Source organism: Petromyzon marinus, unplaced genomic scaffold (genome assembly GCF_048934315.1).
Source record: "Petromyzon marinus isolate PM22_M1 ecotype Great Lakes invasive population unplaced genomic scaffold, UKy_Petmar_22M1.pri1.0 PM_G_Scaffold_67, whole genome shotgun sequence".
Taxonomy (NCBI): Eukaryota; Metazoa; Chordata; class Hyperoartia; order Petromyzontiformes; family Petromyzontidae; genus Petromyzon; species Petromyzon marinus.
The window spans coordinates 797172-812713 of NW_027423021.1; the positions used below are offsets into that span (position 1 = coordinate 797172).

The 15542-nt window shown below is 45.7% G+C and overlaps 2 protein-coding genes across 2 annotated transcripts; both read right to left on the reverse strand.

Moving 5' to 3' along the window:
* Positions 1 to 2480: 2480 nt before the first annotated feature.
* On the reverse strand, positions 2481 to 7477 carry LOC142920113 (uncharacterized). The gene is made up of 2 exons (XM_076062579.1): positions 7413 to 7477; positions 2481 to 6177 (listed from the first exon to the last, which is right to left on the reverse strand). The coding sequence occupies exon 2, from the start codon at positions 6161 to 6163 to the stop codon at positions 4139 to 4141; it is 2025 nt and encodes a 674-aa protein (XP_075918694.1). The 5' UTR covers positions 6164 to 6177; positions 7413 to 7477; the 3' UTR covers positions 2481 to 4138.
* A 3919-nt stretch (positions 7478 to 11396) lies between these two features.
* Positions 11397 to 14636, reverse strand: LOC142920114 (uncharacterized). The gene is made up of 4 exons (XM_076062580.1): positions 14573 to 14636; positions 14202 to 14267; positions 12614 to 12945; positions 11397 to 12529 (listed from the first exon to the last, which is right to left on the reverse strand). Exons 3-4 carry the CDS (start codon positions 12929 to 12931, stop codon positions 11543 to 11545), a joined length of 1305 nt encoding a protein of 434 aa, XP_075918695.1. The 5' UTR covers positions 12932 to 12945; positions 14202 to 14267; positions 14573 to 14636; the 3' UTR covers positions 11397 to 11542.
* Positions 14637 to 15542: the final 906 nt, after the last annotated feature.

The window sequence follows — 15542 nt, forward strand, 5'->3', positions numbered from 1 at the left end:
ACGGCCTTTGCTCCATCAGACCAGCGTCAGCTGCAGACAGAAAAAAATAATATCCACACCATCGACACGTCAGTATCGATGCACAGAGGAATGCACATATAGTCACATGTGACTTACACGTCTATACTTATTCATATATTCATGATGTAGTGAAAAAGTGTCCCAAATTCATCACACGGGCTGTGATGGCACACAATGAGAGGGCAAATGGTTATAAACATGCCTGGAAGCCCTCGTATCTTCAAAATGAATGATAACCCAAAACTCTAAGCACACAATTTCGGCTGTCTGGCTACAAAAGGAATATTTCTAAGAGCTAAATTCAGCTGACATAGCATGAATTAATGTTCAATCACAACTCAGATGTCCTTGAATGCTGGGATGAACAGTTCCGACTTCAGCTGAATGTGTGTGCTGTGTTCACATCCTGTTTCCATTCTTATTAAGAGTTCCTGAGGAAAACAAAAATAAACTATTGTTTTGATATAACCTCCGTGTGCAATAGAGTTAATAGACTTAACTGCAAACACAAACTTGACACTGTCACACACTGCCATGAGTAAAAAGGTTGCGGTGTGACCAGAACCATGCCTGGCCACCTTCATCTGCTCAGCATTAATTCTTCCTCACTCCACCAAGTAATGAATCGAGGATCAATCAACATAGCCGAGGCTATCCGTGTCTCTGTCTCTCTCTCTCCCCGTGGTGAAGGTGTTCCCCTCCACACATTCAGAGTCAACAGCGGCACGCGCTTAGCGTCTTTGACCGATAGATACATTGACACACGTATTGTTGGTTCTTTCAGTAAAGTCACGTAGATAGAAAATAAAAATAACAGATTAAATTTAATAAGATAAAGACCACTTGTGTTGCGATCGAAACGTCGTGGGTTTTTGCTTTATTTTAAAATTTTTATTTTTCATTTATTTTTATTATTTTATTTTCTATCTACGTGACTTCACCGAAAGAACCAAGAATATTAATTCCTGCAGTCACCAAAGTTTTAAGTCAAAACATTCACACACGTTGACAAAGCCTCACCTTGTGTTGTTGTGGGCAGGTCGCTTCTGATAACAAGAGCGGTATAGCAGCTCAAGCGGGCTTGGCCTGCTAACAAAAGAAAATAAAAACTGCGTGAATATTTACAATAAAACAAAGTTACAAAGTGGCGAGCCGGGTGAAGACAAATTAAACTTAAGCGAGATAATTAAAGTGAATGCAATCAGGCGAGGGCAGGAGGCAAGGCCCCGCGTGGCTAGGCCCCGCGTTGTAAAGTTCCAACCTGGACATCGATTCCCATACTCGCTGCTACTCAACTGACATCCCTACGAGAGAGAGAGGCTCTACCTTGGTAAACAACAACCACCACCACAACAACCACCACAACGATGAGAATTTCTCACCTCGGATTTCAGTGCAAGCGCGCACACGGCAGCTTCCTGTTACCTCTCGACAGCAGGAAGTAGTATGACGTCAGTGCCCTTCCACAAGCAGCTCTCCAACTGAATAAATTATGTTAATGACGCCGGCCCATATGTCGAGAGATGGGGGCGTGGGCACTGAACCCGTCGAAATAAACTCTCGACGGCTTTAACGGTACATTATGTTAATGAGCCACCAGTCACTGGGCGTAGCTTTGCCCAAATAAGGATTGCCACTGGACCGATATCGGCAGTGACCCAAGCGGAGGTGACGTCTCGCTCAAGAGCGTGGTGGACGGGGGAGGGGTGAATACCTTGGTGACATGACGTCACTAGCGAGGTACACCTCCCCCTGGCGTTTCACGCCGGACGTACTGCAGAGTGGTGACGTCACAGAGTTGCAGTTTAAGTTAATTTAGATTAATTTTCCATTGCTTCCTCCCTTTGGTGTGTGAGCTCAGCAACAACGTGGACATTATTGTGTATACACCGTGTGTGTGTGTACACTGTGTGTGTACACTGTGTGTGTGTACACTATGTTTATACACTGTGTGTGTCGCTGTGTCACTGAGTACCTGGTGCGGTGTGTAAATATCGCCACTAGGGAGACAAAGGCGGTCGGGCGTGGTGCTGGCCACCCACCCCCTCGTGTACCGTTCCAGCCTTCATAGGTGCTCGCTAACAGCACTTGCCCCTACAGTCTGTTAAGGCTACACGGGGGATCTTTGTCTTTGTGTGTCACTGTGCCTGGCACAAGCGTCGTGGTGACGTCACCGCCACTTAGTGGCGAATGGCGGTTGTTGTTGTGTCACTGTGTGTGTGTCACTGTGTGTATATACACTGTGTACCCTGTGTGTGTACACTGTGTGTGTACACTATGTGTATACACTGTGTGTGTGTACACTGTGTGTGTGTACAGTGTGTGTGTGTACACTGTGTACATTGTGTGTGTACACTGTGTGTGTGTACACTGTGTGTCCGAACCCCCGGCAAGGCCATCTACTTAATGACGAGAGAAAATTCACATGAAATGTCCTTTTCAATGAAGTCTTCCAGATGTAAACTGATACAAGCTTTTAATGAGGAAATAAAATCATCTAATTCAAAACACAACACAATTCAAAGATGTTTCATTTTAAAACTTCAAAACGGAGCATGGGGTACTTGCGTGAATGCGTCCTTCGTGTGCAAATGTTGTGACTTTCCTGGCCTGAAGGCCGTCAATGTGTTGGACCCTTATTGGTGCACAGCGTCTCAACAACAGCAGTGGGGTTTGCTTCAACCGATAGGTACGAACATCCAGACGTGAATCAGCAAGGAGCATTTATAGTCCCAGTAAGACAAAATCTACGTCAACACGTAAGACAAAACTACAATTCGTGTTGTAGAGAATGTACCTCCTCCTATACGTGTAACTTTCAAGTGGTATGCCTTGTAACTGATGAATGATCCGAGCGTGCTCCCTATTTCAAAGACAATGAGTTGCTCCAGAGGCAGACGCTTCGTGAAACACAAAAGTACCCTTTGACCTGTATCACAAGAACAACGGGTCTCACCCGAGTTCTCTGTACAGGTTACTTCCAAAACACACACACATTGTCCTAACATCACTTATTCAATGTTTGACCCTCAGACAAAATGTTACATGCACGTGCACAATCAGACAAGTATTCATTCTAAATCATTGACGGGCATATTAACAACATTGAATTACTGCAGCGAAATTGACTGCATCACGTTACATCGCATTAACAAGAAGTTATTTTACAAATGCGCACCGTCTGCTTAACAGTGTATGTACAACGTACTATTGTTGCGTCATTCAAAATGAGTAGGCCGTTGCATGCTGGCGTCTGGGTCAAAATGTAGCAAATTCAAACCATTACGCTACAAATAATAAATCACGGCGTTTCGATGGCAACACAAGCAATCGTCATCAGGTGGGACAAGCACAGCAGCAAGAAGAAACTGCTGGAGTAGGCGCCTACTTCTTCAGCAGTTTCTCTTGCTGTGGTTGTCCCACCTGATGACGATTGCTTGTGTTGTGATCTAAATGCCGTGATGTGTTATGTTTCTACCCACGTGGTGACTTTACCGAAAGAACTCAAGAGTGTGGATTCCTGCAGTCACGAAAGCTTGGAATCAAGATTGCCTACAAACTACACAACTGGGATGACACATCAATCATCGCCCCCTACTGACAGGCTCTTGTCCACATGCAGGCCGGTGCAGGGCCACCACCTTGTGCCACACAGGGGCAGCTGCAACTTGGGGATGCTCTTCGAGTGTTTCAGACGAGGTACGACACGAAACTTTGAGTTGCTGAGGCGATAAAGCAAGCACCGTGTAAATGCAATTGTTATAACATAGTGAATGCTTGGGAGCTTATTGTCTCTCGCTCCTGGTTAGAGATCTACCCAACCCACAGGTCCACAAAGACTGGCCGCCCTTACTCTGCAGGATGAACCTAAGAAATGAGTGTTCAACTTCACATTCCTGTCATTAAAGGCCTGTGACAAAGGTGCATCTATTGTAGCGACATCGTCTCTGGCTTACACATCTACCGGGTCTCCACTTGACTTTGTATTGTCTCGGAGGAAGTCCACCCACACCTCCACTTCCACAAACTGCTGGGAGTTGCCTCGCTCTCCCTCACAGTCAGAATTCTCCTCCTGCTTTACGTTGCCTCCATCGATGTGAAGGTCCCATTTTGGTGTTTAATCTTCATCTTCACATTTCACCTTCACTTCTTCGTTCTTCACCATCACTTCTTCCCTCTTCACCTCTTCACATTTTACCTTCACCTCTTCATATTTCAGCTCGATACCTTTAAAAGTGTCCAGGCTGGGATTTTCTTCCGGTTCGTGTTTCATGAGGGATGGGCACATTGCGGCACTTTGACTTTCACAAGCTGATTTCAGACTCCACTCCTTGCAGATCTTTTGATGCTTCTGTGTTCTCTGGTGTACTTGAAGATTTGATGAATGTGCAAATGCCTTCCCGCACACACTGCACTTGAAGGGTTTCTCTCCCGTGTGTGTACTCTGGTGTACTTGAAGATTTGATGAATGTGCAAACGCCTTCCCACACACACTGCACTTGAAAGGTTTCTCTCCCGTGTGTGTTCTCTGGTGTGATTTAAGAGCAGAGGAACCTGAAAATGTCTTCCCACACACACTGCACTTGAAGGGTTTCTCTCCCGTGTGTGTTCTCTGGTGTGTTTTAAGAGCAAATGAACCTGAAAATGTCTTCCCACACACACTGCACCTGAAGGGTTTCTCTCCCGTGTGTGTTCCCTGGTGTGTTTTAAGAGTAGATGAATCTGAAAATGTCTTCCCACACACACTGCACCTGAAGGGTTTCTCTCCTGTGTGTGTTCTCTGGTGTGTTTTAAGAGCGGATGACCATGAAAATGTCTTCGCACACACACTGCACCTGAAGGGTTTCTCTCCCGTGTGTGTTCTCTGGTGTTTTTTAAGAGTAGATGAATCTGAAAATGCCTTCACACACACACTGCACTTGAAGGGTTTCTCTCCCGTGTGTGTTCTCTGGTGTATTTTAAGAGCAGATGACCGTGAAAATGCCTTCCCACACACACTGCACCTGAAGGGTTTCTCTCCTGTGTGAGTTCTCTGGTGGGTCTTAAGAACTGATGGCCATGCAAATGCCTTGTCACACACACTGCACTTGAAGGGTTTCTCTCCCGTGTGTGTTCTCTGGTGTCTTTGAAGATGAGATGAATCTGAAAATGCCTTCCCACACACACTGCACTTGAAGGGTTTCTCTCCCGTGTGTGTTCTCTGGTGTGTTTTAAGAGCAAATGAACCTGAAAATGTCTTCCGACACACACTGCACCTGAAGGGTTTCTCTCCCGTGTGTGTTCTGTGGTGTTTTTTAAGAGTAGATGAATCTGAAAATGTCTTCCTACACACACTGCACTTGAAGGGTTTCTCTCCCGTGTGTGTTCTCTGGTGTGTTTTAAGAGCAGATGACCATGAAAATGTCTTCCCACACACACTGCACTTGAAGGGTTTCTCTCCCGTGTGTGTTCTCTGGTGTGTTTTAAGAGTAGATGAATCTGAAAATGTCTTCCCACACACAGTGCATTTGAAGGGTTTCTCTCCCGTGTGTGTTCTCTGGTGTTTTTTAAGAGCAAATGACTGTGAAAATGCCTTTCCACACACACTGCACTTGAAGGGTTTCTCTCCCGTGTGTGTTCTCTGGTGTGTTTTAAGAGCAAATGAATCTGAAAATGTCTTCCCACACACACTGCACTTGAAGGGTTTCTCTCCCGTGTGTGTTCTCTGGTGTCTTTGAAGATGAGATGAATCTGAAAATGCCTTCCCACACACACTGCACTTGAAGGGTTTCTCTCCCGTGTGTGTTCTCTGGTGTGTTTTAAGAGTAGATGAATCTGAAAATGTCTTCCCACAAACACTGCACTTGAAAAGTTTCTCTCCCGTGTGTGTTCTCTGGTGTATTTTAAGAGCAGATGACTGTGAAAATGCCTTCCCACACACAGTGCACTTGAAGGGTTTCTCTCCTGTGTGTGTTCTCTGGTGGGTCTCAAGAACTGATGGCCATGCAAATGCCTTGTCACACACACTGCACTTGAAGGGTTTCTCTTCTTTGCGAGTTCTCTGGTGCTGTGTCAAATTTCCAGTCCGATCCGTGCTGTATGCACGCTGGTCGCATTGTTGACTTGTCGTCCCGGCTTGCTGTGCTGACTGCCTTTGCTCCATCAGACCAGCGTCAGCTGCAGACAGAAAATAAGAATATCCACACCATCTACACGTCAGTATCGAGCCATGGAGGAATTAATATATACAGTCACACGTGGCTTACACGTCTATATTCATTCATGTATTCATGACTAGCTGTACTATCCGGCTTCGCCCGGGACTTGGATCCACCACGTCCGGCCGCCTTTGTCTCCCCAGTGGCGATGTTCACACCACAGCAGTTACTCGTTTGAGGCTGAGTCGACCTAGGGGAGGCCCAGAAGCGGTTCAAATAATCGTCGCCGGTGGTGGCCGTGAGCGGCAATCGAACTCGGGTCACCGGGTTCGTAGTGCGGCGTAGCGCTAACCGCTACACTGCAATGCGTTACGCTTTCACATACACACAGACACATACACACACAGACACACACACACACAGACACATAGACACAGATACACACACACAGACACACACACAGACACACACACAGACACACACACAGACACACACACACAGATACACACACACAGACACACATACACACACACACAGACAACGCTAACCACTACACTACAACGCGTTACTCTTCCACATGCGAGGGTCACGTGACAGATTTGACGTCACAGCTCACTTGCCGTCCAAAAAATCTATACATTATTGAGCTCCCCTCCCCCCCTAAAAACACAAAAGTGTATTTGTATAATGTTTGCACGGTGTACAGTCTGGAAAGTACCCACATGGCAAATTTACAGTTTGTTGCATGTCGGGAAGTACGCTAAACATTTTGAACGGACACACACAATCACAACTTTGCCTTTTATATATATTTGGAGATGCAGTGAAAAACTTTCCCAAATTCATCACGCGGTTTCAGTTTTTTGATTTTCAGTTTGATTTATTTTGGTTATAGTCCCGTGAGCCATTCGGCTCTTGAATCGGGTGCAACCACAACAAGCAACAAAACAACAACACGACCAAGAAAATCATCTTACAGTGACTATGTGTGACTGTGCAAACAGCACTGTCATGGCACGCAATGAGAGGGCAAATGTCATAAATATTCCTGTAAGCCCTCGCATCTTCAACATTAATGTTGCCATAGAAACGTTGTGGGGTTTTTTGCTTCATTGTAAAAAAAGAAAAATGATTATCTGTTATTTTAATTTTATTTTCTATCTACGTGACTTTACCGAAAGAACCAAGAATATTAATTCCTGCAGTCACCAAAGTTTTAAGTCAAAACATTCACACACGTTGACAAAGCCTCACCTTGTGTTGTTGTGGGCAGGTCGCTTCTGATAACAAGAGCGGTATAGCAGCTCAAGCGGGCTTGGCCTGCTAACAAAAGAAAATAAAAACTGCGTGAATATTGACAATAAAACAAAGTTACAAAGTAGCGAGCCGGGTGAAGACAAATAAAACTTAAGCGAGATCATTAAAGTGAATGCAATCAGGCGAGGGCAGGAGGCAAGGCCCCGCGTGGCTAGGCCCCGCGTTGTAAAGTTCCAACCTGGACATCGATTCCCATGCTCGCTGCTACTCAACTGACATCCCTACGAGAGAGAGAGGCTCTACCTTGGTAAACAACAACAACCACAACAACCACCACCACCACAACCACGACCACCAACACGATAATAATTTCTCAACTCGGATTTCAATGCAAGAGCGAAGCGATCGCTTCCTGTTACTTCGTGACGTCACGCGGCAGCTGCAGGTGACATGACGTCACGTCCGGGGTACAAGACACTCCTCTCCCACGAGCGGCTCCGTAACTGAATAAATTATGTTAATGAGCCCGGGCCATATGTCGAGGAATGGGGGCGTGGGTGCTGAACCCGTCCCAATAAACTCGCGGCGGCTTTCACGAAAACATTATGTTAATGAGCCACCAGTCACTGGGCGTAGCTTTGCCCAAATAAGGATTGTACCAGAACAGATATCGGCAGTGACCAACCAGAGGTGACGTCACGCTCAAGGGCGCGGTGGACGGGGGTGGGGTGAATACCTTGGTGACATGACGTCACTAGCAAGGCACACCTCCCCCTGGCGTTTCACAGCGATGTCATGCTGAGTGGTGACGTCACAGAGCGGGAATGGAGTTTAATTTAGATTCATTTTCCATTGCTCCATCTCTTGAACAGAGACCCCTTGCGTGCGTGAGCTCAGCAACTACAACGTGGACATTACTGTGTGTACACACTGTTTCTGTGTGTACACACTGTTTCTGTGTGTACACTATGTGTATACACTGTGTGTGTGTACACTATGTGTATACACACTGTGTGTATATGTGTGTATACACTGTGTGTGTGTACTCTGTGTGTGTACACTGTGTTTATACACTGTGTCTACATTGTGTGTGTGTACACTGTGTGTACACTGTGTGTGTGTACACTGTGTGTGTGTACACACTGTGCCTGTATCTCTGTGTGTGCCTGAGTCTCTGTGTGTGTGCCTGTGTGTGACACCTGATGATGATTGCTTGTGTTGCAGTCGAAACGTCGTGAGAATTTAATTGTTTTATATTTTTGTTATTTTGTTTCCCTTCTACGTGACTTTACCGAAATAACCAAGAATAAATATCAGCTCTATGTTTTCAAGTAAATACAATTTGGGTAGTGAATAAATTATAGTCTAAAGAAGCTACACATGACGAATTGTAGGCAATTATAGTTATAATCAAAGACTTTTTTTAACAATAACGTGGTCCCTGTAGTCGCCGTTAGAGACACAAAATCTGCTTGAAAACAGTTCATCAACATATATGAATACATTGATTCGAATAAGCAGAGTTAATTTCCTATTTATGGCATGCCAGCTATGTGTCAGTTTTCGATATCAACATCACCTTATAAAAGAATAATATTTAAAAAATAAGTGCACAACTTTATCCGTGATTAACGCTGCACTTTCCGTCGCATTCCTGCAGGGGGCGGTGTAAACCTACACCCGCCCCCTGCATGCGAACGACGGACGCGCAGGGACAGACGTTCGATTACGTTGGAATCGATCTGCAGACGGCCAGCAGCTCCGTGTCGCCTCATCTCGATCCCGCAATCCCAAACAGGTGAAAGTCCGCATCGAACCGAACCCCCGGCAAGGCCATCGTCTACTTAACGACGAGAGAACATTCACACGAAATGTCCTTTTCAACGAAGTCTTCCAGATGTAAAATTTACTTTTAATGAAGAAAATAATCTAAATCAAAACACAACACAATGCAAAGATGTTTCATTTTAAAACTTCAAAACGGAACATGGGGTACTTGCGTGAATGCGTCCATCGTGTGCAAATGTTGTGACTTTCCTGGCCTGAAGGCCGTCAATGTGTTGGACCATTATTGGTGCACAGCGTCTCAACAACAGCAGTGGGGTTTGCTTCAACCGATAGGTACGAACATCCAGACGTGAATCAGCAAGGAGCATTTCTAATCCCAGTTAGACAAAATCTACATCAACACGTAAGACAAAACTATAATTCGTGTTGTAGAGAATGTACCTCCTCCTATACGTGTAACTTTCAAGTGGTATGATTTGTAACTGATGAATGATCCGAGCGTGCTCCCTATTTCAAAGACAATGAGTTGCTCCAGAGGCAGACGCTTCGTGGAACACAAAAACACTGTTTGACCTGTATCACAAGAACAACGGGTCTCACCTGAGTTCTCTGTACAGGTTATTTCCAAACACACACACACTTTGTCCTTACATCACTTATTCAATGTTTGACCATTATAGATCAAATGTTACAAGAATGCACAAAACCAGACAAGTATACATTCTAAATTATTGACAGGCATATTAACAAAATTGGATTACTGCAGTGAAATATACTGCATCACATTACATCGTATTGACAAGAAGCTTTAAAAAAAAGTTGCACATTCTGCTTCACAGTGTATGTAAAACATGCTATTGTCATTCAAAACGAGGCCATTGCATGCTGGCGTCTGAGTGAAAATGTAGCAAATTCTAAACATTACCTACAAACTACACAACTGAGATGACACATCAATCATCGCCCCCTACTGACAGGCTCTTGTCCACATGCAGGCCAGTGCAGGGCCACCACCTTGTGCCACACAGAGGCAGCTGCTACTTGGGGATGCTCTTCGAGTGTTTCAGACGAGGTACGACACAAAACTCCGAGGTGCTGAGGCGGTTAAGCAAGCACCATGTAAATGCAATTATTATAACATAGTGAATGATTGGAAGCTTATTGGCTCTTGCACCTGGTTAGAGATCTACCCAACCCACGGGCCCACAAAGACTGGCCGCTCTTACTCTGCAGGATGAACCTAGTAGCTGAGTGTTCAACTTCACATTCTTGTCATTAAAGGCCTGTGACAAAGGTGCATCTATTGTAGCGACATCGTCTCTGGCTTACACATCTATCGGGTCTCCACTTGACTTTGTATTGTCTAGGAGCAAGTCCACCCATACCTCCACTTCCACAAACTGCTGGGAGTTGCCTCACTCTGACTCACAGTCAGAATTCTCCTCCTGCTTTACAATGTGAAGGTCCCATTTTGGAGTTGAATCTTCATCTTCACATTTCACCTTCACTTCTTCGCTATTCACCATCACTTCTTCCCTCTTCACCATCACCTCTTCATATTTCACCTTGATACCTTTAAAAGTGTCCAAGCTGGGATTTTCTTCCGGTTCTTGTTTCATGAGGGATGGGCTTATTGTGGCACTTTGACTTTCACAAGCTGATTTCAGACTCCACTCCTTGCAGATCTTCTGATGCTTCCGTGTTCTCTGGTGTACTTGAAGATTTTATGAATGTGCAAACGCCTTCCTGCAGAGCGCACCTGAAGGGTTTCTCTCCCATGTGAGTTCTCTGGTGTACTTTAAGATGTGGTGATTGTGAAAATGCCTTTCCGCACAGTGTACCTCAAGGGTTTCTCTCCAATGTGTGTACTCTCGTGTACTTGAAGATTTGATGACTGTGCAAACATCCCACACAAAATGCACCCGAAGAGTTTCTCTCCAGTGTGTATTCTCTGGTGTTTTTTAAGAACAGATGACAGTGAAAATGCCTTCCCACACACAGTGCACTTGAATGGTTTCTCTCCTGTGTGTTCTCTGGTGTTTTTTAAGAACAGTTGACTGTGAAAATGCCTTCCCACACACACTGCACTTGAAGGGTTTCTCTCCCGTGTGTGTTCTCTGGTGTTCTACAAGAGTAGATGAATGTGCAAACGCCTTCCGACACATCGTGCACCTGAAGGGTTTCACTCCCGTGTATGTTCTCTGGTGTGTTACAAGAGCAGATGAACGTGGAAATGCCTTCCCACACACAGTGCACTTGAAGGGTTTCTCTCCTGTGTGTGTTCTCTGGAGGGTCTGAAGAACTGATGGCCATGCAAATGCCTTCCCAGACACAGTGTCTTAAAGGGTTTCTCTCCTGTGTGTTCTCTGGTGTACTTGAAGATGTGAGGACTGTGAAAATGCCTTCCCACACACAGTGCACTTGAAGGGTTTCACTCCCGTGTGTGTTCTCTGGTGTGTTACAAGAGCAGATGAACGTGCAAACGCCTTCCCACACACACTGCACTTGAAGGGTTTCTCTCCCGTGTGTGTTCTCTGGTGTGATTTAAGACCAGATGACTGTGAAAATGCCTTCCCACACACACTGCACTTGAAGGGTTTCTCTCCCGTGTGTGTTTTCTGGTGTGTTTTAAGAGCAGATGACTGTGAAAATGCCTTCACACACACAGTGCACTTGAAAGGTTTCTCTCCCGTGTGTGTTCTCTGGTGTTTTTTAAGAGCAGATGACCGTGAAAATGTCTTCCCACAAACACTGCACTTGAAGGGTTTCTCTCCCGTGTGTGTTCTCTGGTGTTTTTTAAGAGTAGATGAATCTGAAAATGTCTTCCCACACACACTGCACCTGAAGGGTTTCTCTCCCGTGTGTGTTCTCTGGTGTGTTTTAAGAGCAGATGAATCAGAAAATGTCTTCCCACACACACTGCACAAGAAGGGTTTCTCTCCCGTGTGTGTTCTCTGGTGTGTTTTAAGAGCAGATGACCGTGAAAATGCCTTCACACACACACTGCACTTGAAGGGTTTTTCTCCCGTGTGTGTTCTCTGGTGTGTTTTAAGAGCAAATGAACCTGAAAATGTCTTCCGACACACACTGCACCTGAAGGGTTTCTCTCCCGTGTGTGTTCTCTGGTGTTTTTTAAGAGTAGATGAATCTGAAAATGTCCTCCCACACACACTGCACTTGAAGGGTTTCTCTCCCGTGTGTGTTCTCTGGTGTGTTTTAAGAGTAGATGAATCTGAAAAAGTCTTCCCACACACACTGCACTTGAAGGGTTTCACTCCCGTGTGTGTTCTCTGGTGTCTTTGAAGATGAGATGAATCTGAAAATGCCTTCGCACACACACTGCACTTGAAGAGTTTCTCTCCCGTGTGTGTTCTCTGGTGTGTTTTAAGAGCAAATGAATCTGAAAATACCTTCCCACACACACTGCACTTGAAGGGTTTCTCTCCCGTGTGTGTTCTCTGGTGTTTTTTAAGAGTAGATGCATCTGAAAATGCCTTCCCACACACACTGCACATGAAGGGTTTCTCTCCCGTGTGTGTTCTCTGGTGTTTTTTAAGAGTCGAGGAATCTGAAAATGCCTTGTCACACACAGTGCACTTGAAGGGTTTCTCTCCTGCGCGAGTTCTCTGGTGCTGTGTCAAATTTCCAGTCCGATCCGTGCCGTATGCACACTGGTCACATTGTTGACTTGTCGTACCGAGCTGCTGTGCTGAGTGCATTTGCTCCATCAGACCAGCATCAGCTGCAGACAGAAAATAAGAATATCCACACCATCGACACGTCAGTATCGAGCCATGGAGGAATTAATATATACAATCACACGTGACTTACACGTCTATATTCATTCATGTATTCATGACTAGCTGTACTACCCGGCTTCGCCCGGGACTTGGATCCACCACGTCCGGCCGCCTTTGTCTCCCCAGTGGCGATGTTCACACCACAACAGTTACTCGTTTGAGGCTGAGTCGACCTAGGGGAGGCCCAGAAGCAGTTCAAATAATCATCACCGGTGGTGGCCGTGAGTGGGAATCGAACTCGGGTCGCCGGGTTCGTAGCGCAGCGTAGCGCTAACCGCTACACTACAATGCGTTACGCTTCCACACACACACACAGATACACACAGACACACACACACACAGACACACACAGACAGACACACAGACAGACACAAACACACAGACACAAACACACACACAGACACACACACACACAGACACACACACACAAACACACACACAGACACACACACAGACACACACAGACACACACACAGACAACGCTAACCGCTACACTACAATGCGTGACGCTTCCAAGTGCGAGGGTCACGTGACAGATGTGACGTCACAGCTCACTTGCCGTGCAAAAAAATTATACATTATTGACCTCCCCCCCTCCCCTTAAAACAACACAAAAGTGTATTTGTATAATGTTTGTATGGTGTACGGTCTGGAAAGTACCCACATGGCAAATTTCCAGTTTGTTGCATGTCGGGAAGTACGCTAAACATTTTGAACAGACAACACACACAATCACAACTTTGCCTTTTATATATATTTGGAGATGCAGTGAAAAACTTTCCCAAATTCATCACGCGGTTTCAGTTTTTTGATTTTCAGTTTGATTTATTTTGGTTATAGTCCCGTGAGCCATTTGGCTCTTGAATCGGGTGCAACCACAACAAGCAAAAATACAAAAACACGACCGAGAAAAACATCTTACAGTGACTATGTGTGACTGTGCAAACAGCACTGTCATGGCACGCAATGAGAGGGCAAATGTCATAAATATTCCTGTAAGCCCTCGCATCTTCAACATTAATGTTGCCATAGAAACGTTGTGGGGTGTTTTGCTTCATTTAAAAAAGAAAAAATATTATCTGTTATTTGATATTTTATTTTCTATCTACGTGACTTTACCGAAAGAACCAAGAATATTAATTCCTGCAGTCACCAAAGTTTTAAGTCAAAACATTCACACACGTTGACAAAGCCTCACCTTGTGTTGTTGTGGGCAGGTCACTTCTGATAACAAGAGCGGTATAGCAGCTCAAGCGGGCTTGGCCTGGTAACAAAAGAACGAAAATAAAAACTGCGTGAATATTGACAATAAAACAAAGTTACAAAGTGGCGAGCCTGGTGAAGACAAATTAAACTTAAGCGAGATAATTAAAGTGAATGCAATCAGGTGAGGGCAGGAAGCAAGGCCCCGCGTGGCTAGGCCCCGCGTTGTAAAGTTCCAACCTGGACATCGATTCCCATGCTCGCTGCTACTCAACTGACATCCCTACGAGAGAGAGCGAGGCTCTACCTTGGTAAACAACAACAACAACCACCACAACCACCACCACAACGATGAGAATTTCTCACCTCGGATTTCAGTGCAAGCTCGGATCGGCAACCTCCTGTTACCTCGCGACGTCACGCGGGTAAGCAGGTAACATGACGTCACTTCCGGGGTAAGAGACACGCCCCTCCCACAACGAGCTGCTCTGTAACTGAATAAATTATGTTAATGAGCCCGGCCCATATGTCGAGGGAAGGGGCGTGGCTGCTGAACCCGTCACAATAAACTCTCGACGGCTTCAATGAACATTATGTTCATGAACCGCCAGTCACTGGGCGTACCTTTGCCCAAATAAGGATTGCCACTGGATTGATATCGGCAGTGACCCAAGCGGAGGTGACGTCACGCTCAAGAGCGCTGTGGACGGGGGAGGGCTGAATACCTTGGTGACATGACGTCATTAGCTGCCACTTCATGCCGATGAGGTCATGGGGATGGAGTTTAATACTCTTTGGTTCTATTTACCCAATATAACCAAAGAGTATGGATCCTAGCAGTCACGAAAGCTTTAAATCTAGATGGAGTTTAAGTTGATTTAGATTCATTTTCCATTGCCCCCTCCCTTGAGTGCGTGAACTCAGCAACAACGTGGACATTATTGTGTATACGTACACACTGTGTACACTTTGAGGCCACGTGAAGTGTCAAAGGCTCGCTGGAAGGAGGAAGTCGCGTGACAGACTCAGCAGTTGCGATGGGTTAACCGACGGATGGCTATCGATTAGAAAACACATATCCCTGCGTCTCACCTGTGAGTGGCACCGCCTCACGCTGTTGTGGATCCCCACGTGGCTCGGAGCCTCAAAAGCTCCGTGACTCCTGGGTGGTGATACAAAGACAAAGATCCCCCATGTAGCCTTAACAGACTGTTGGGGCAAGTGCAGTTTGCAAGTAGCAGCACCACCTATGAAGGCCAGAACGGCACGCGAAGGGAGTGGGTGGCCAGCACCATGCCCGACCGCCTTTGTCTCCCCAGTAATGATGTTTACACAC

Excerpts from the sequence above, each read along its gene's own strand:
- LOC142920114 (XM_076062580.1), bottom strand. The coding sequence starts at position 12,931 with ATGGAGCAAATGCACTCAGCACAGCAGCTCGGTACGACAAGTCAACAA. Across the intron at positions 12,530-12,613 it reads AGTGCAGTGTGTGTGGGAAG|GCATTTTCAGATTCATCTCA; the intron begins GTATTTTCAGAT and ends GTGTGTGCGAAG.
- LOC142920113 (XM_076062579.1), bottom strand. The coding sequence starts at position 6,163 with ATGGAGCAAAGGCAGTCAGCACAGCAAGCCGGGACGACAAGTCAACAA.